The sequence below is a fragment of the Haemaphysalis longicornis genome, unplaced genomic scaffold, assembly GCF_048455015.1.
Source record: "Haemaphysalis longicornis isolate Haplotype H1 unplaced genomic scaffold, Haemaphysalis longicornis Haplotype H1 scaffold_1, whole genome shotgun sequence".
Classification (NCBI taxonomy): Eukaryota; Metazoa; Arthropoda; class Arachnida; order Ixodida; family Ixodidae; genus Haemaphysalis; species Haemaphysalis longicornis.
Genome location: NW_027526203.1, coordinates 268,415,977 through 268,436,893, shown reverse-complemented (window position 1 = coordinate 268,436,893; position 20,917 = coordinate 268,415,977). Strand labels below are relative to the sequence as shown.

General features: G+C 49.1%; 1 protein-coding gene across 1 annotated transcript in view; it reads right to left on the bottom strand.

Annotated features, from left to right (window-relative positions):
* Window positions 1–20,390, bottom strand: part of LOC144158869 (uncharacterized) — a 72,998-nt gene extending 52,608 nt beyond the window's left edge. Inside the window, exons 1-5 of the mRNA XM_077690044.1 lie at window positions 20,268–20,390; window positions 19,680–19,812; window positions 16,159–16,399; window positions 15,105–15,141; window positions 9,945–10,099 (exon numbers count right to left, since the gene is read on the bottom strand). Coding sequence (XP_077546170.1) covers window positions 9,945–10,099; window positions 15,105–15,141; window positions 16,159–16,399; window positions 19,680–19,812; window positions 20,268–20,390 — 689 coding nt within the window. The remainder of the gene's footprint in view (window positions 1–9,944; window positions 10,100–15,104; window positions 15,142–16,158; window positions 16,400–19,679; window positions 19,813–20,267) is intronic.
* Window positions 20,391–20,917: the final 527 nt, after the last annotated feature.

Here is a 20,917-nt window from a genome sequence, read left to right as displayed (position 1 = left end):
GGGATTTGGGTGGTAGGGGCAAGACCAGACAAGGTGGTATGTGGTGTTGGGGGTTTTACAGGATGGCCATTCGTAGGGGTACATGGTTTGTGATATGTTGTGTAGAATTGTTGTGTTGTAGTATGTCTGGGTTTGTAGTCGTCGCCAAAGGCGTGCGTCGTTGGTGTTAAGAGATGGATGAGGAGGAGGGTAGATGAGGCGATTTCGACGGTAGGGGTACAAGATGTCTGTGTAACGACTCAGGACTGGGAGGTTATTGAGGGATTCCGGTGGGTCTTCTCTGCCTTCAGGGAATGCCCGGGTAGTTAATTCGCGGGCAGCGGCATGTGCCGCCTCATTCCCTGGAAGGTTGGCGTGGCCTGGTGTCCACACGACGTAGATGGAGGGCAGCTTGTGTATGCGTCGTAGTATGTTGAGGGCTTGAGGCGAGATACATCCTTTTACTGCAAAGCAGTATATGTCTCACCCCCCCCCCCCCCCTGGTTTTCATTCCGGTGTCGTCGATTTACTCGGCGCCGCTCCGGGGCTCCTCCTCACCACTGCTGACACCCCTTCCACAACTATATTCCCCTCGGCTCCACCGATGCCCCTTTGGCAAGTTGCGTAGTCGGCAGCTAACGGCGGTATGCGGTTATCAGATGATTGTGAAAAATAAACAGAAGCACGGCTGGGAGCAAAAAAAAAATGCGCTTACGGTTACTACACTCCCTAATATAAAATTTGTGCGCACCGCGAGCTGCCGTCTTCTCGGTCACGGCGCATTCCTGCTGTGTCTCAGGAAGTGTTCGCGTAATCAGCGAATGTGCGGCGGCGTGCGCTACTCTGCTGCAACCTCGCAGTGCGCCGCCGCCGCGGCCGGCCAGCATGTTGCAAATCGTGTTTGACCCTCCCGCACAAATTTCACGTGGTTCGGATTAGCCCCGCACAAATGAGCAGCGAGCATGTTTCCATATCGTATTTGAACCTCCCGCCCAAACGTCACGTGGTTTGGATTAGAAGAGAATGGAACAGTGTCTGGGGAAACTGTCAGGGGGAGGGCGCTCCTTGGTGGCGACACATGAAACGTGTGAGGGAAAGGCAGTGAAAGAGATGATGCCGTAGCCGCATGTGTCGTGCTCCACTTCACCCTTCGCTAGACGCTCTTCTCGGTTTTCTTTCGTCGCAGCTGCGTTCACTCACTCGGTTACGCGGACATAAACAGACCCCGCCCCCGCGAAGCCCAGGTAACGGCTGCCAAAGGGCTTCCCCCTAAAACGACCAAAAGCCGGCGTCGCCGTTTTCACTCAAATTCACTTCGCCAAGCAGCTGCGAATGAACGTCGATTTGATCCGATATTTCCTTTTCACCTTGAAAGGCCTTCCGAGCGACATTTTCGCCGGTGTCTTTCATGCCTAAGTATGCGCCATCACCGGTTGCTGGTTTATGCGGTTTATGCGTGCGCGGTTTGCGGGTAGAAAAAGGGGGGCGGGCACTCACAGCTAGGCTTCATGCCGCTACCGATGAAATGGCGCGTGTGCTGGTATTTAGATGTCGAAATTACACGGCTCAATGCGGTTAGTCGGCTGTCCTCCTCAATCGAATGGTTCGGGTGTGGGTTGATGTGGTACACAGACATCTTACACACACAGTAAGATGCATACGAGGGGGAAGGGAAATGGACAGCCACATGTTTGTACGCGAGAATAGAGCTCAAGGGCTTCCAGGTTTTAAATCGTAAAAGGACGGATGCATGCTGTTCATTTGGAGGAAGTAGAGCAAGAATCGAAGCGTTGGCCCGAACACAGACGCGAATGGGTGCAAAAACAACTGAACGCTTCTGACACCACCGTTACCGCCTCAAGTTCAGCACGCGGAGTAGCGGTGAATCCGTCCCGGATGAACAGCAAATTGACCGCTTGGAACGCCAGCGTGAGCCAATATCACTTCTTCAGAGGGCTTTCATGGAATATTTTCGACGGCGTCTGTCCCTTCTAAGAACGCGCACAGGACCGGTTGCCTGTTTATGCGTGCGCAAGTTTGTAGTGGAGAATAGTGGGAGGGAGGAGCGGAGGCGTGCACGCGCAGCTATAGGTTTCATGCTCGTACTGATGGATGGCATGTCCGTTGTGCTGGTGAGATTTAAACATGAACGTTAAACGGCCCAATGGGACCTGTCCGGAGACCTTAGTGGTAGTGCGAATAGGGTTTGTGTGTTGGGTTATGTTCAGATTACCGACGCCAAAACTGTATCGTGGTTTATGGACGTAAAAAAATTCTATGTCACGCAGTTCAGTTGTCTGAGACGTGAAATGACCTCATTCTTTAAAGTTATTACGACAGTTGCGGCAGCAGTCTGAACCCGGCCTAGACAAACAGTAAGATGCTTACGACGCGAGAGAGACACAGGCAGTTTATCTGCAAGAACAAAGCTTGGATCCTTCCGAGGTTCATTCAGCTAATTGGCTAGAAAATATGCTCCATCGCAAATTCGATGAACGTGTTTGCGATAAACAGTCCACTCCGCGGACTGCGCAAAGCTTTGCAGGTCCTCCTTCTTCAGAGTGGAAAGGCACTAATTTTTTGATAGTGGCGGCAGGCTTCCTGGGAGTCTGTGATGATGACAATGTAATCTGTCGTGGCCGTGGTTGCAGCTAGAGCTATGGCAGTTTCTTCTGCTGTCGTTGAGGTGGTAGTGGATAGCGTGGCGGACGTCAGGAGGGTTTCCTGGGTGTTGAGGCCTACAATGGCGTGAGCTTGGCGGTTATGATGTGCAGCTGCGAAGCTTTTTTTTTTCTTTTCTTTGGGCGCTTGACGTGTCTTTGTGGAAGCCCATTGTGGAAGCCGGATTTCCGGGAGTGCGTTTCGGGCGTAACAATTTTGATTTCGGACTTTGGCTTCGGACTTTGAGGACATTCGCCGTCGACCAGAGAAAACTTCGCGTTTAAACCATCTTTCCCTTCCCCTACGATCATTATAATCGACAGAGAATGTTGGCTTTGCTGCAGTGCGCCTTGGCGCAATGTCGCCATTATTAAGGCATTTAAAGGTTCGCTTTAATATAGATTGCAACATTTACTTGACACGACCGGCGAGGAACTTACTGGTTTTCCAAATAGGTTAACGATTTTGATTCCATCCTGCAAAGTCATGTAACCACATGGTTTTTGCTGTGCATATCGCGTACGAGTAGTCTCTTTGCTATGGTCGGAGGCTGCGCACTTCACGTATACGACGGATGCTTTCAAGTGAACGACAACTATGCAGATTTTTTTTTTTTTTGCATTCCTCCTCACCTTCGCCAAAGGCTTCAGGTCGCTCTCACCTCAAAACATACACCCCAAAGTGCATCAAGGACTGACGAGGAGCTCGCGCAAAAATGCTCACTGACGCAGGCACTGCAGACATTGTAGGTATTAGAAGACTGTACCTACAGCCGTGATGGAGACTGAAGAGATCGGCCTGCCGCTATTGTCCTTCAATCACACTGCAAGCCGCGGTGTCCGAGCGCGTCAGTCTTCATACCTCGCTTCGTGCGTGCACACGCGCGGAAATCGGCAGAAACTACAGGCGAAGACATCACTGCACTGACGAGACAAGAGCGTAGCTTTTCAGTCACGGAGGTGGGTCTTTGGGCTGCTCTGGTACATTGCGGAATACAAAACTTCATTCTCTCCTTGCTTGTAGTCCCTGTGCACATGCACTTTTTTTAGTCAAATAAAATGTTGGGATTCGTCATTCGATGAATTCGCACACTAGGCAACTTCAATTGGTCATTCTGGAGCGCTGTGGTGAAGACGACCTACGGGTACTTCTTAGATTGCGGTGACAGCTGGAATTATCCCTTACCGAAAATGCTGAGTTACAGGCTAAAAAAAAAACAATGGGTCGCGTGTTTCGCCACAATGAACTTGTGTGACCCATCTCTGCATCCGAGGCAGCAAATGTGTATAAAGTCCTTCGCTTTGACATCACGGAATACAGAGTCCAGCTCGAATTGCGTAATATCAGTGCGCAAACCACACTTCTCGAGTAAAAACTTAGAATCCTGCTGGGAGTTGCCATTGGCCTGCTCTGTTTAATACCAATCAGGTGTGCCGTGGGAAAGCCTATGCACGTATTTTTTTTAATGGCGTTTTTTGTCTACGAATAACTGCAGCACTCTTTAACCCTTGCTGATTTCAGGCCATACTTTCAATCAGGGTTTCTAAAATTGCTGTCGGTTGACATCAAGGGGTCCGCAAAGGCATTTAATTTGGTCTACAAATCCCTCCACGGAATTCTCACCTCCCACTCCCCCCTCCCCCTCCCCCCGCACAAACACACTTTTTTCCTTGTTTTAATCATTAAATTGCCACACACACACACACACGCACGCACGCACGCACACACACACGCACACACGCACGCACGCACGCACGCACGGACACACGAAAAGCCGGCAGCCGGCGTCAATACCAGCGAAAAAGCTCCGCATAGCCCATATAACGCAGTTGTCGTAACCAACGATGAGTCCAGATTTTATGTTTCGCGTGCGTACAAATACTAACACAGTGTTACGTATCCAGACAGCAACAAATTACTGCCAAAGACTATTGGCCAAAGCTTAGGGTGGAGTTATCTATGGCGGCTCCTAAACAAAAGTTGGCAGTGACGCGTTAAGAAGGGTGTGCCTCAGAAAAACAAAAACAATTGCTGTGCGCCTATGGAAACAAAACCTGCTGTGTAACGTTCATTAAAATAATTTTAGCTTCCTCATTCAGTGACTATGGTGCAGTATAGTAAGTGACAAACGTCATAGGCCCACACATGTTCGGGCTCAACAGCCCGAGCGCGTTCTGCAGCGGGCTGGTATAATCGTCGTGCCCACGGTAATTTCCGGCGAACACTCACTGCGTCGTATACACATCATCAACCAAATCGGTCATATCCGATACTCGAGCGTTTATTTTTTGCCTTCACGAAAGAACCAGGTATCGCGGTCGGAAATATATTTCCGACCGCTTAGCACGGTATCGCGGATGATATATCATCCGCGATACCGTGCTAAGCCGCACTACGCCATCACACAAAGCGCCTCCCGCAATGCCAATTTTCCGGTAACTGCTCCCACATCCAAAATAGAAAAGCTGGAAAACTTACGCCGAAGGATACCAGGTAGAACGAGGCACAGTTTCTCGGCCCCTGGGAAGGGGAGAGGACTGGGTGGACTGTACGAGCTCCGAGAGGGAGCATGGAGAGAAGCAATAAGAAGGGGAGCTGGCCGCCTTGCGGACCGGCGCAGGCGACACCGACCGCGAACCCGAGTTAGGCGACCTGCTCGTCATGCCTGCAGCTTCAAGGCAGCAACCGCGGTGGAGAATAGACGAAAGAGTGACTAAAAGCCGAATACACGGAGACCTCGCGAAAGCGAAGAGGCCAACTTCTTTGTCGGCGAAAGAGCAAATGGTCGTGAGGCTCGGGCTGTGCCACCTGCCGGAGCCGATACAGTGGCTGGCCGGAAGCGGTCATGTGCTGCGGTGAAACAAAAAAAAAACAAAACAATAAAAGAAAATGGGCTTCCCCTGAGGCCTCATCGGTTGCCGTTGCAAGTCGCGTTTATGGCAGGTATGTACGGTATACACTCAAAGCATATTCCCGCAACCCGTTTAATCATATTCACCACACCTCTTGTCTTTTGTAATTCCTTGATTGTGTTTCTGATATCCTCTTCAGGCTCGCAGTCACTTCACGCGTACACGTAATGAGCAAATAGGTGACCGCTTTTTATTTGACCGCTTGTCAGCAATCGTAAGTTTAGAAAGTATAGCAACTGATATGCAAAACATTCTCCTTAAAGCGGTCAATCGCCGCGGGTACCCCTCATTGGGTATGCGGTACGAGCGTTGGATAAAGGGAAGGATCGGCGGATAACGGCCAATAGCACAAGCCGCAGGCCATGGCAACCGCGTCGGTGGCTGACGACATTCTGGCGCTCTCGTTCCGGCATCGTCGAATTCGATACTACATTGCATGGAAATAGTCACTGGCCTCACGTATCGCGCCTGCATAAAAATAAGGCATGTTTCAAAAATATCAATCGCCAGCAGCAGATTTGTGGATTTTTCTAGATTTTTTATTATTTTTAGATTTTTGTAGATTCTGTAGATTTTTGTTCTCTTAGCTGGATCGCATTCACCAAGAAACATTGCCACGATCCTCATTGTGAACGTCGTCATCCTCCTCGTTACACCAACCCGAAAAAATGGCGGCACTCATGGCAATCTCGGTGGAATTGTTCTTCTGAAAGATGTTGTGGCCAGGCATCTTGAGAATGTTCAGGGCTCCCTCCTCAAAGCATTTCCAGCTTCTAAATTTCCCGCACACGACTCTCTGGCATACGCTGAATACCCTGTGGCAGGAAGTGTTGTGGTCTCACCTGTGAAGTCCAGTAACCGCGCCGATTACGAGAGCACTCGGCGCGTAGTCCCGTCTTCTTTTGCGCGACAGAGTTTTGTTGTTGTTGTTGTTGTTGTTGTTGTTTCTCTTCTAGTGGCACATACCCATGTGGGGGATTAGCCAAGAAATGGGGTGGCTTTTTGGGGCTAAAACGCCCCCCTCATAGCCCTATACAGTAGAATCTCGATAAACGGAAATCGCTTAAACGGAATTGCCGCTTAAACGGAACAGTTGCCTGGAATTTGGTTGGTTTTGTATTCAGATAAAGTAAAAAAACTCTCGGTAATCGGAACTAAAATTTCCGCATCACCGTGTAAACGGAACCAGAAATGGAACTTCTTGTGAAATCCACTGGCATGAGAATCAGCTTTTTACGACGATGATCATGATTGCTATTGGTTTCCCCTTTGAAGCGGGGTGATGACATGTCATCTTACCAAAAAGGACTAATATAACCATGTTTTACACTCTTGGTTTAATACTAGCGCTGCTTAGGACAGGCACTGAAATTTATTAGGCCCGAAATACTTTCTTTTCCCTGTTACAGGTGGTAACTGTCCTAGGCAATATTCCCCTCTCTGCTTTTCGTCCACCAGCATTCTAATCTTCTTTTCGTCCCCTCGACAGCCTTGAAGTTAACTTCCTCTCTGACACCCTTAAATCCTAGGGCTTCTGGAAGCCCAATACTCCCTTCATGTAGATTTGGATTTGGCGGTTCCGGCTGTTTCGTTCTGGTTTTTTTTGTTTCTTCCTCCTCCATGCTTTTTTAGCCTTGTTGGCCTCGTAAGCCTCGTCTCGTAAGTGGTTAGACGTGTTAGCGCAACGAATGCAACATCGCAGTTCTTGTTCCAGTCGTTCGGTCTCGATTCTAGACGCCGAGGCTACAGGGCTCACCTCCTGTCGCCTCGTTCGTGCCATCGTTGTGCTATTCGTCCTTCATTACCACGTTGCCGTCTTCTAAATTCCGCGGCTCGTAAGCACTCGCGAAGTTGAGGCCTCTAGCCTACGTGAAGATGCAGTTGCGAGGACTCAAACAAAAATAATTGATGCATTTTGTAGTGCACAGCGACTCATTGTTGTCAAATCAACTTTGTGAATGCTGTGCCTAAACCTCTTGTAGTTTTCTTGATTTCTGCAAAACCATCAGCTACATTCACCTTCTAGTGCTTAGAGTTCCATGAAATGGTATTAAGAGTGTATAGGCACATAAATTTGCACTTACAACACACATCTCTCTCAGTAAACGGAACTCCTGTTAAACGGAACTATTTTTTTCGGTGCCTTGAAGTTCCGTTTATCGAGAGTCTACTGTATACGGGTAGTTCTTTATTTGATGGCCGAGATGGTTTTTGAGGGGAAGATGTCTTTGACGATCCCCCATTACTATAGTCTTCAGTCAGGATTCCTTGGGTACTTCGGTGGTTTTGGTCATCCGGACTGGTATGAGTAGGGGCTCCGCGGTGGAACTGAGCACCACGTGCTCCTATTGTTATGTCCTTTTAACATAACTGTCAAAGAGTATTAAAGGGGCCCTGCAGCACTTACCATCCACTACTAGGAATGTATTTTGGGGTAAAGTTTATTGTCCCAGCAATCTCCTCCCGCTAGAATTCTGAAAATCCGTTCACTATCACCGAAACTACGCGCGATGAGAAATCTCGCATAATCGTTCGCTCTCAACTCGACCGCGGACAACGCGACGAAAGCTGCGCGTTCTCTCCTGGAGAGGGGGGCACTCGCGGCGTTTTCTTCCGCGTCCTTCGATATATCACAGGCCGGGGAGTTTTCTCCTTTCTCCGCAACGTGGAGGGGTCTATTTCCGGTCTGGTTCCACAAAACATCAGGCATGGGTGCCTGCTCGCAAGCAAGCGCTCGGGCTGGTAGGGCGTTTTTGAAGCAATAAATGTTTGTTGTCGAGTGGTCTGGTTGAAAGGGAAGTATTGAGCTCATCACTCAAACTCCGCGCGCACTCAAAATACAAAAGAAACGGCAAAACTGTGCCTGCAGGTTCAGGCATAGAAGAGGTTCGTACACAGTGCAGACGACAGCGGATCGTCACAGGAAATGCGAGAAATTAGCCGCGAAGTTGACCAATGACAGCCGATCGGACAGCCATAGCCTCAATGACGTCGCTTAGGCCATGTCAGGTGTGCATAATGAGGAGAACTGAAGAGAGCACGGTTGGTTTTTTCGGGTGTATCACAGCGATTTGCGCGCTCACCGCTTCACGTGCACGTGTAATACTTGGCTCAGGTATCTCTGGTAGTGTAAGCTAAGCGTCGCGCAGGTTTACTTGCACTGCTCAAAGAGTGTTGCAAGGTCCCTTCAACATCGTCATTACAATAACCGTGGATGGAGGCACGTTGTTTACGCGCAAATGTAAGTGGTCCATCTGCGAAGGTGACGTGGATGTGTCGGGAGCCTTCCGTATTTTTTACTCTACGACTCCCTTCGGCAAAGCTTGGTGCGCAATAGAGGGGGTAAGGGACTTGGTAATACGACGTCCCGATGTTAGGCCTAAAGTCATGCCATGAGGCCTGTCGTCGCCAACCGGTGTCCGAGCTTCACGTGCGAAGAGTAAGACGTTGCTAGGCGTGCTATAAGGCTCAATTACCGTTAAGCCTAAACATAGGGCGTTACGCCTGTCATCACGCTTTGAGTTCTGAGGCCGTCCACCGGTACTTAATTATCGGAGAAAAGTGCTGTAACAAACCATTTTGGAGGAAGCCTGGCAGACGACGAGGACAAGAAACCTTCCAGCGCGTGGGGGGATCGCTCGTGGACGACGACGAAGAGAACGCGCGGAGCCAGATTAGGACAGCCGTCTCCTGCGACACTGCCGCGGAGTCTTTCATCGGCTCCCATTTTGTAAATACATCTACATCATCACACAACGTCCCCGAGTCACTGTACGATTGTTGTGGTGTAAGTGTTAGGCCTAATCTCTGGCACTCTCGCACATACCCAGTAAGCGATGCATACACAGATTTCACACGAGCACTGTGGGACATTGATCGACGCTTTATCAATAAGCCTTCTTCACACTTTCCTCCTGTTTTCTTTGTCCGTTTCTTCCTTCCTTCGCTCGGTAATGAGGCCAACGCCGCCGTGAAACTACAGTAGCGGGCGTCAAAGTGCTGCGCACTAATAAATCTACTTAGAGCACCAGTACTATGAACGTTGCCTACAAAAAACCTGTACCCGCAGGCTGAATCACCCATGCATGGACAAAAGCCCAGCACAGTTCTGCCCAACACAGCAGCGCATGCCCACAAATGATCATTAGACAATGATTTATAGCAAGGTTATATGCTCTCTCTCACATTTCGTCATTGGCGCCGCCTAACCTTATAATTTTAACTTTTATAACACATTACACCGTTGCTCGTAACGGGTGTTACAAAATGAAACGTCACTGCACTTTCGCATTTTTAAAATGTTTATTTTAATTTCAGCTGAAGATCATACTACTTGATATTCGCATTTTTTTTTCAGTAAGCGGCCCCTTGGATTTGCCGCTGTGAACCCACGAGAACGGCCAGTCGACGACCCCTCCCATCACAGTTTCTTTTATGAGGCAGAGCAGGTCGTCGCGGTGGTCCAGAATGGTTGCGCCGGGGTGCTGAAGTTTCGTAGTGCGGGGTCCGGGAGGGAATGGCGGGCTATGGCCAGCACCAGGGCTATCCTGGACACCCGAGTGGAGGGGGCCAACTCTTCTTGTCCGGTGATGCACCTTTGGTCCACTTCTGTAAGCCCACCACCATGCAAAAATGCCGTTACCACGAAACCTCGGCGTTAGTTGCGTGTTTATGTTAGTGTTCGGGCGATAATTGAGGCATGAAGGCAATGCACCTGCTAATTGAAATAAGACCATCTAGCGGAAACCCCCTGTGATGGCCAATGCCAAGCCTTCACTCCAGAACAAACATGCCCATGAAAACATTCCCGCAAACCGCAAGGCTGAACTACACTCTAAGAAAAAAGGGTAGAAAAAGGGAGGAAATCGAGGGTTTTCTCCCCCGGACCAGCGAGATTCTCCTTTTAGCTAATTACACGTAGCGCCCTCTGTACGGCCTCTACGAAACAGCGAAACGGGGGAGGAAATATTCTCCCCTGTCGTCTGCAATCTGCTGTCGGCGCCGACGCCGAAAACGAAACCGTTCATCGTTGCACTGTGGCTTTCGCCGATCGGGCGCATACGACGACTATGAGCAACACCTCCCCTGCGGTGTGCTGCTTGCTTGTTTTCTCGCTGTCTTTCTTTTTTATTATTACCATGTGCCCGCCACGCTAACGCACGGCTCGCCAGCCGTGTGTTTGATGCACATTCTGTGGGCACCGCTGCATGCTTGCTGTGGGCGACTCGCCTGCGCCCTGTTCAACGTTACCACGGCATTTGTGGACGTTTTATACTGACGCCCAAGGGTAAAAGAGGTCAGCGATGATAGCAAACTGCCCCTTTTTTCGTCAACGAGCACGGACCGCTGCATATTGACGCATCAGTTACCAACAACAAAAGGCCCCCATTCGGTAACATGGCTGAATGGTTGCCAGACCAGTGGTGCGCTCTACGCTAAAAGAGCGAAGGCGAGGCAATGAGTGTCATTACCCAAACATACCTGCCGTACTGTTTCGTGAAACGTTTTTTCTTCTTTGAGCTATTTTACTGCTTCTTACAAAACCTCAAATTTAGTTAATAAAAGTTTGCAATTGCACGGGTTACATTTGATGAAATAACAAAACCCACCTAAGGCTTACGCACTGCCGTGGGTTATCGAAACAAGCAACGATCTCACTGTTCCTACCTGCATTCTCGGCGATCAGGGTTATAAATACTTTGTCGCCGTTTTAATGTTTATTTGTGGCTTGTGATCATGCGGACATGTGAAAAGTGTACTATATGTTGTATACATGTATATGTTGTGGGTTACGTGTATTGTGCGTTGGCAGTGCCTTTAATAAAGTGTATGTCGCTGTGTTGTGCTATGTTTCTTCCCAATATGTGCCCGCCCACATGCGGCCTCCGTGATATGTTGGCTATAATAATATACGTTATCCATAAAAGAAACCAAATATGTAAGTGCCCACTGATGGTCATGCTTAGTAGCCGCCCCTCCCCACCCCTACTTTTTTTTGCGTCATCTATCGGTCATTTTAAAATGTTTGCTATTGCTTTACTTCAGCACGCTAGAGACGAGCATTGTCATCTCCTCGCTCGGACGGGTGCGACAGCGACGGATACGTTTTTCGTGTTGCCTGCATTGCCTTTGCGCTGAGATTTACGATTGCAGACGATCCGCGCTTTGATGCATTGGTTGTAGCAAGGTAAGACGACTAACAACAACTGGTTGTTCTCAAACGGCCGCATTGGATTCTTGTGAACTCGTGTGCGGTGAACGGCGGGGTTACGAGCCTTTCGGAAATAAAGGCGGCATTTTGAAAGCAATCGGTATGACTTCTACTGTGTTTACGGCGGCGCGTTCGCTCTGAACCCGTAGGCGGGCGCGCAGCCAGACGAATGCAAAAAGTCGCGCATATACGATTGGCGACATCGCTTGCTAACCGCAGTTCTGGTGCTCGGTAGGTAATTTTTTGGTTATTTTAGCGCATTTTAAGTGCACACAACCACAGTAACCTACTTATTTGTACTTCCTCGATCCTCAAACCGATCAGCTCGCTAGGCCTTTCTCGCATGACAAGCCTTGCTTGGGTGACGCTGCCAGGGGAGAACGCTCCACCATTAGCTCACGAAAGGGGGAAATCTTCCTCCACTCCTAGGGGTAGAAACGCGCTCCTCCCTCTTAAAGGGAGAATCTTTCTACCTCTTAGGGAGCAATATATGATACATTCCAGTTTCACCCTTAAAAGAAACTACCACACCCTTTTTTCTTAGAGTGTAGATAAGGGTAATTAACCACCCTAATAAAGGAATAACTGCCCCACAAACGCTTCATCAGTGCGGGACGGGCCACTTTGGTATTCGGCAAAAAGCACCTATGGAATTACCGAAAATTGCAGGTCCTCGATTCCCACGTCAGCATAGCTTCACGCATCTGAATCCGCAAAGCTACGCGTATCTGAAATCACAAAAATCTACGCCAAATGCATAGTCAAGCTGCCGACATTGCCTAAAAGGAGTGCCATGTTTAAGGCAAAAGTATAAATGTCCCATTGTGCGAAATACAGCGGTTTCCTAAAAAAAAAAAAAAAAAAAAAAAACGACCGCCGCTGCAGAGAGTAAAAACAAAACACAATTAGGTTCATCTGGAATTTTCACCCCGGTCTCCACAGTAGGAGCCCAAAGCGCTGCCACTGCGTTATCTCTCCGCCCCCCTCTTTTTTTTTTTTTTGATGCGCCATCTTTGCACGTCGAAAGCGGAGGAACAAAATATTGTTTGCCTGTTTGTTTGCATTTATTTGCATCTTGCACAAAGTACACGACGCTGTAGGCGAGCAGCAGTTGCCGTTGTCAACCTGAGGGACCGGCTAGGAATTGATAAGAGAAAGAGGAATACCTCTATTTGCAGTATGCAATTTAGGGACGGTCTTGAACACTGGGCGCAGCACAACGTTGACTTCAGCAACATGTGCGACCAGGGCTCCTTGGACCGGGGGTTCAGAGCCACCCAACGCCGTCTCCCATTGATAAAGAGAGGGGGTTAAGGGCAAGGGGTTTTGGGGCAAGCCCGCATTATGTGGTTCATGGTTTCGTCATCTCCGCAGAGGAATAGGGGTGATGGGTATTGATCAGGGTATATGCAATGACGGTAAGCGCTACCCGGGAGGTTACTAAGTTGGAGCAGCAGCCACAAGCATTGTATGTTGTAGAAAGTGACGGGTGTGATGGATGTTATTTCTGGCCCAGGAGTTGGTAGTGGCCGGTAATAGCCATATACGTAATAAGGCTGTCAGTTGGATTCCGCTCCGTGGTTTAGGGTAACAGAAGGACCTGCTCGGGCAGTAAAACCGCGAGCTGCTGCGTGGGCCTCATCTTTACCCCTTAAGCAGGTGTGGGCAGGTGTCTACACGAGCTCCACGGGTGTTTTGGGGTAGTTGCTCTGAAAAATGTTTAGAGCTTTGAGTTATGCTATGAAGGCCGGCAGCTCTGTTAATGTCTATCTTGAAGCGCGCCGTGCGCACCTCAGCTTTTGTGATTTCTCGATTTAAATCAAGGTTAGGGGTCCAGAGTAGGGAAGTGGGATAAATGTGGGGCCCTGTGGGACTATATATGCAGCATGGAGAAACAGTAGGAGTTGGATGTTTGTGCCGAGAGATATTTTTCGTGAAACTGGCTGAGTCACGAATGGGTTTGAGTTCGGGAGGTACTATAGGGTGCAGCAGGAGTCGTACAACTGACCAGGTACGCCGCATACCCAGAATGCCGCACATCTGATCGCAAAGTTTTCCCATTGGGTTCCGCGGAGTTCAAGGGTGTAGGCCTCAATAGATTTATTGTTGGGAGCTTTGGGGGGACAACGTGCCTGCTTGATAAAACTATGAATTGGAAACGAAAAGTTATAGAACAATGCGCGACCCTTGACACCTGAACGTTATAGCATTTGAGTTGAACAGGTGCCCACCTGCCACGCAGAACTCTTTTTCTAGGGAAGCTGTGGCGTGTGTCAGTCAGCTTGCTAAAATAATTCACTCCATAAGACGAAAAAACGAAAGCGAAGGAAAAGACGCGAACAAGGTGTGCAGTAAAAAAAGCCTGTCGAAGTTCGCGCCAAAAGACAACGAAACGAGAGCAAAGAAAGAGACGCAAATACGATGTAGCAGTAAATAATTCATTGATCACTATCATTTGACTTTCTCATTTAAACGAAGAAAACAGACTTAGGCGCCCCGAGAAATTATTTGTCTTCGTAAACAGAGTAAGGTGCCCCAAGAAATTATTTGTCTTCGTGATTTAAGTCTTCAGCGCTAGACGTTAATGAAATGTTGATACAGTCCTGGACTGAACTTGGAAGACGCAATTTCATCCTACTCGGATAAAAAGATTACTCTGGAGATTGAAGGCATGACTGCAGGAAGCGGTGATTGCATAACACGAGCCCGTAGTCCTTAATGTCCTCTACTGTGAACTCCTCTGTTGTGGACTCCAGAGGGTCAGGAGCCCTCGTCAGGCACTCAATGCCTTTAGCTCCTGCCCCTTCAGCAGGGATTGTAACAACGTCTGCTGAAAAATAAAGTCTTCTTCTTCTTCTTCTTCTTCTTAATAATGCGAAAGCTATAAATGGGGCATTGAGCGAAAAAGCTGGCGTCTATCTTCGGAGTCTGTAGCCCTGAACAGCTCCTAAAATGGCCGGTGGCAACAAGGGCAATAAAGTGAAGATGCCACACTCCCTTGCCTGCGTGCGTAACCAAGAGGCCCGTCAACAGTTATTTATATTTTGCAAAGTCGTTGGACCCGTGCGTGTGCACGTGAGTCGAAGTCGCTAGCACTAGACATAGTTCACGCGGTCCAGGTTCAAATAAACAACCAAGCATTTAATAAACGAGTCTTTACAACAAGCCTTTGTTGTCTAGAGGTGAAGCCGACCTAAAAACGTTCGTGTAAGCTGGGTTTTCTAAGCTGGTATTTCCACATTGTGAGTTGCACAGTGGAGCAGTGTTATCTGCGGAGGGAGTATAGTTACAGCCCCACTTGATACTCCCAAACACTGCCGCCGTCTCTCCATTCCCCTCACATTCCTCAATGCCGGGTGCTCGATCTGCAGCGGCCACCTGCGCGGCACACCAGAGCCTGCGCCATGATTGGCGTATCCACGCTACAATAGAACTATAGTTCATCTCAGAAGCTAGCTGCAGCACTGTGGAGGCTACATTGTTGTCCCCCTCAGGGCGCCTAACTCACCGCGAAGGAAGCGACAAAAGGCGCCGGGGCCGTGCGGTGCCACTTGCCGAGAGGGGAGAAGGGAGTGTCCTTTCAAGACCCCCTGCACGGCGGATTAGGCGCCCTCAGTGGGCGCACTATTGATAACAATGTAGCCTCCACAGTGCTGCAGCTAGCTTCTGAGATGAACCATACACTGTCTCTACCCACCAAACATCTGTACCCTTAGTCTGTGACGTAGAGACTGCGCCACTGTCTTAATCATTCAGCGTAGCAAATCCCCAATACAACTGATAAACCCCAACATAGCAAATGCCACCAGAGCAACAGCTTCGCTAGAATTCTCTCTTAACCTGGTGGAACAGCTCAGATATTTCGCTCAACTGCTGGCGACGTGCGGCTATGACACAGCGGTAGCGTATTGGGCTGCTACTGTGGAGACTCGGGTTTATATGCCATGGCATCACGCATGTTTTTACTTACTCTCTAAAGCGGAGTCCATTTTCTTGACCGCACAACAACCACAACGACGGATTTTTGCAGAATGGTTCAGTTACGCATTTCGCTCTAATATAAACGTGGCAATATACCCACGCTCGCGGATTGGTCACTGACGACGAGAGATTCATTCACAACGTAATGTCGTTACACCTATTCCAATTTTGTTGCGACGCCAACATACCCAACCACAATTCTTACCTGCGCACTCAAGGTAATTAGCGAATAGCGAATAGAATATTACAGCTTTTGCATCGCAAGATATAAGTGTTTAGATGTCCCCGAAGTTTTTTTTTTTTTTTAATTTAGTACTGCATATTCGCCTTACCTTAGCGAGCACACTTCTTTCTTTATAGCGTCCCCGTTACTACGTGCGTTTCTGGCAATTTCGATTGAACACAAAATACTACCACATGTTTCTCGCAAAACACCTCGGGGAGGCCGCTGTCGAGGATGTTGATGGCCGGCGTTGCGTGCACGGCACGGGCCAGCATGGAGGTGGCAATGGTGGGTACAGGTCCGCCACCCGGTTGTACACCCGCGGCGACCAGGAAACGCTGGTGGACGTTGCCATCAGGAACACCACGAGCGCGGACGGGGCGTGCACGTCCCACTTGATGGTCTTCACCAGCGCGGCCGATGGGGCCGTGGCTTTTGAGAGAGAGGGAATAAAGAGAACGTAAGTGGTAGTGGGGAATTCTCATAGTAGCTAACGTGACCGCAATTTCGGGCATCCGAGGCTGTGATTTTGGCCAGAGAAACGGCGACCGCTGTAGGGCTGAAACCCAAGGCCTTGGGTTCACCAACACATCAACTTATCCACTTAGTTATCACGACGGGTGTTACAAAATCAACTACCCCTCTGTCTAACGACAACGATGGGAAAACGCGAACCTTTAGTCGTTGAGTTGGTCGTTTGATCGTTGAGTATACCGTTTGCTTGGCTCGGATTTGGCGCTGGTTCGGCGGGTTCGACGCCGGTGGATGCACTAAAGCTTCTAGTTTTTCCACGGTTGTCGTCAGACAGAAGGGTAGCTGATTTATTTGAAGTAAGGTGAGAGAATTAAGACAGGTTCCTTAAATGTGGCAGTTTTGACTTTATTTGGATCACTTAGGAACGAACGACTTTACATTTACACAGTATTGCCTTGTGATCGCTGGGGTAGACACTAAGAGGTTCTGCTATCGTCACTCGACACAGTGTTTGCAAACGCGAAATCTATGCCGGAATGGTTTTGCTTAAAGGCAGCCTGCTCCTGCTCTGAACGAACCACACGCGGTCTACCCATTATGGTAGCCAATACCACACTGCGAGTATGTGCTACTCTGGAGGTACGCACAATTTTGGTTCGGATTGACAAACCAAATAATCCATCACGAGAAAGCTTCGCGTTCAACCATCGCCGTAATTAAACTCCGCGATAAAACGACAAAGTCAATGACTAAAGCGTCGCGTTTTCCCACCCTTGTCGTTAAGCGGAGGGGTAGCTGATTTTTTTCTTTCACTTCCCCCGTGATCATTCATCATCATCGTCAGAGAAAGTTGACTTTCCTGCAGCGCGTATTGACGTGCAACGGCGTTAGTTAAAACAATAAAGCTTCCATCTAATGGAAATACGCGGACAAGGCAGGAAATCCTTACCCTTTCCGATATTACACCGGCTTAGATGATATCACGCTGCATAGAGGAGCGAGTTCTGCCCATAGCCGGCGTGTTTCACAGCCTTTATGATGGACATTTAAACAAGTGGAACCAGGCAGAAGCGTCGCTCAAAGTTAGCGATGCATCATCTCTAAACGACTTCATGACCCCTAGCAGTATGCCAACTCACTATGGGCCCAGATACTGGGAAAGAAAGGCGGCAGTTCTGCAGAGACTCCGCATTTGTTTGTTCAGTACAGTAAGTAACTTTGACCCTCGCTTGGAGCTTGGCTCGATTACGAAAAACGGGGCTGAGTCAAGAAAGGGAGCTCCGGGAATTAACTACTTGATCTAAACGTACTAGTGGAGCATAGCTTTAGATGAAATGAGAAAACACGCATTATTCTTCCGCGCACCAAGCAAACCAGCTCCAAAACGGCCGGTGAAATCCCCCCTTTTCTCGTGTATTCCTGGCTAAAAACAAAACAACCTTGATGTGTGCCTCATGACGCATCGTCATTGCCATTATGATCAACTCCCCCTCACCTGCTGAGGAATAACCCGCTCCTCACTGAGGCGTGGGCGTGCAAATATGCTGAGAAATCAACCCATAAGAAAAGAAATCGCGTTATCCCACTCCCCTATGGCATCGTAAAGCCTATAGAGGCGGAAGCGCATTCCCCCTTGCCATACTGGCAGGAATGTATAGATTGAAGGGAGCGACCCTGAAGAGACATACTACTGCCGACCTCTTCAATGAAAGGGTCCCGATTCCGCTCAGAATTGCTCTGCATAACTTCATCCCTGTGACGCTCAAAGTGAGCCGGGCCTACACACGCTGATCCTCGAAGCACTCCTCACTAAGGCGAGGACTAGTTTGCTTCAGACAGCAAGCGAGTTCCCGTGCATAAGGTTGCATCTGACATCCCACGCTGCTCTATTGGATTATTAATAACACATAGCTGGGGGTTTTCAGAGAAACGCAAAGCTGTTGTGTCATACTAAAGTTGCAAATGTCGGAATTATCTTACTAGCTGAAGCATTGCATTATGTCTGCTCCGCAGGTGACACACGAGCCTGTGATTCGGCATAAAAATTCATAAAGCACTACGCTCAAAACTAACTGTACGTTATGTGAGGTGTCGAGAGCATGTGATTGTACGCACGACAATGCCATTTGAAACTGGCCTATCGAGTTACATCGTTCCCAGCAACACACAACAAACCGAGGTTTAATACGGTGCTAAAAGTATGGGAAGCGAGCGAAAATGATATGTAGTATGTACAGTGGGGTCCACTGTTAAAGGGAAACGGCGAGCGCGTGGCCACTGCGCTCCGCGAACCGCCGGCTCCGAGAAGTGGCGAGAATCGGAGACAGCCGGCACATGCGCACTGACCGCACGAGGCGGCAGAAGCCGCTCTGTCGTCTGCTACGGCGTTCCGCTGCGCCGATCAGCTTGAAACAGCTGAGCGATTTCGTAATCGAAGGATGTCAGCGGCCGGGCGAAGCGCCGTAGCAGACGACACAGCGGCTTCTCTCGCCTCGTGCGGTCAGTGCGCATGTGCCGGCTGTCTCCGATTCTCGCCACTTCTCGGCGACGGCGCTTCGCGGAGCGCAGTGGCCACGCGCTCGCCGTTTCCCTTTAACAGTGGACCCCACTGTACTTGAAAAAATCAATCCTTCATGTGTAAGCTTAGTGGGCGCGAGCTGAGGCCACGTGTGTTTGGAAAATTTTGAGGCGACTGGTTTAAATTGGTATTACTAATAACACTTTACCACAAGTTCCGACAAGTACAGGCAGCGGATTTCATATTCAAATGTTAGCGGGTGCCATTCGTGTGGTCACTAGTATTGCACGACAACAGGATACCACCCTCTTAAAGGCGTCGGGAAGACAAAATACAACGTTGTTCAGTTTGAAAGAACTAGTCTTTGGTAACTCATTGAACCCCATTCCAGTCATGAAATATGTTCTTTAAACGAAAAAAACCCAAAAAGCATTCGAGAACTTTCAAATATCGCGCTATCGTGCCGTGATATGGGCGTGAGTGACACAATATGGGCAAGCAAAAAAATATAATGTAAAGGTTAGCATTGAAGTGACACGACCAAACGAAACTGGAGGACGCACTACAATGACCTAGTCAGAAACACCCCACTCATGGCGGTCTCTGGTGGGGCCAGAAACCTCGTGCGTAGCTCTATAGTACCCGCGATACAGCCAGCTCGCGTTTTGGCAAGTATTTAGGATTACGACAAGCAGTTACGCGTACTCTGCGCACACTCACATCTGATGGCGAGACGGCCGCCGAAGAGCGCCAGGTGGTCGATGACCGACTTGTCCCGATGGGGCGTAGCGTGTGGCGGCTCCCCTTTGGTGCCTGGGTAGCGGCATGCTCGCTCGGGGGTGGCCTGGCGTGACTATAAAAAAAAAGTACAAAAGAGAAGTTCAAGCGCAAAAAAAAAACACTTTTCATGCAGTTCCAGCATATTTTAAACTATCCCCGTACGCCCCGGCGCACTTTCTCTACATGGGCGAAACGACCAGAGAGGCATGCTTGTACGCCCTTAAACTTGAAACCCTTCGTGATGGGGGTTCTCATTACCCACAAGTATACCAGCTGCCAGATCATAATGGCTAGAAACAAGATGACGGTTCTCCGGGTAGATTCCCTCACATGAACAAGGAGGGAGCGGCTGTATGCGCAGATTCAAGCCAACCTTTTCCCTCACATGAAAAATGAGGGAGCGACTATACACATGCGCAGATTCAAGCCAACCTTTTTGTGCGTTAGAGAGGTGGTCGCATACGTACTGAGAGGACACGAGGTGCGTGAAGCAGTTCCTGCACTGCAGTAGCTCAGAGGAACCCACACGATGACGTTCCAGGGCGGCTTCTCGAGGCGGGTTGGAATACGCGACTGGACCAGGAGCCACGGGGTCTGCACATCTGCCAGCGGAACGCGCGTGTGGTGGTGGTGGTGGTGGTAATGGCGCATACCCACTTAGGTGGATGGGCCAAAAAGAGTTCTTTCTTTTCATGGTAATCAACCCAATAATGCAAAATAATGGGACAGAAGAAAGCATTTAATCTAAGTTCAAGAGAGAAAGAAAAAATAGGGAGAGCAGTAGAAAAATTAAATAAAAATCCGCCTAATCTGAATAATTTTAGCACGTGCAAACCAGCCGTGTCCGAAATGAAGTGGGTGGCGTTGCACACGTCCCTATGGCAGTGTCCCAGCTTAGTGCCCCCAAGCGGCAATAGCACTGGAACAGTCAATGGCAGTCAATGGCAGACGTTGCAGGGGAGTCTCCAGGAGCCGGTGTGCACGCGGTCTTTTTCCTAAACTTCTTTCCTAAACTTCTTTTTCCCACAGGAGGATGCCGTTTTGTAAGGCTAAACGTTTGACGAATATCGTAATTTTGATGACAAAGACGAAGATGGCCGACCATATGAGGAACAAACCGCTTCGTTTCTTGTCTATTATATACGCACACTAAAAATGTCTGAGAGTCTGATTCTCCA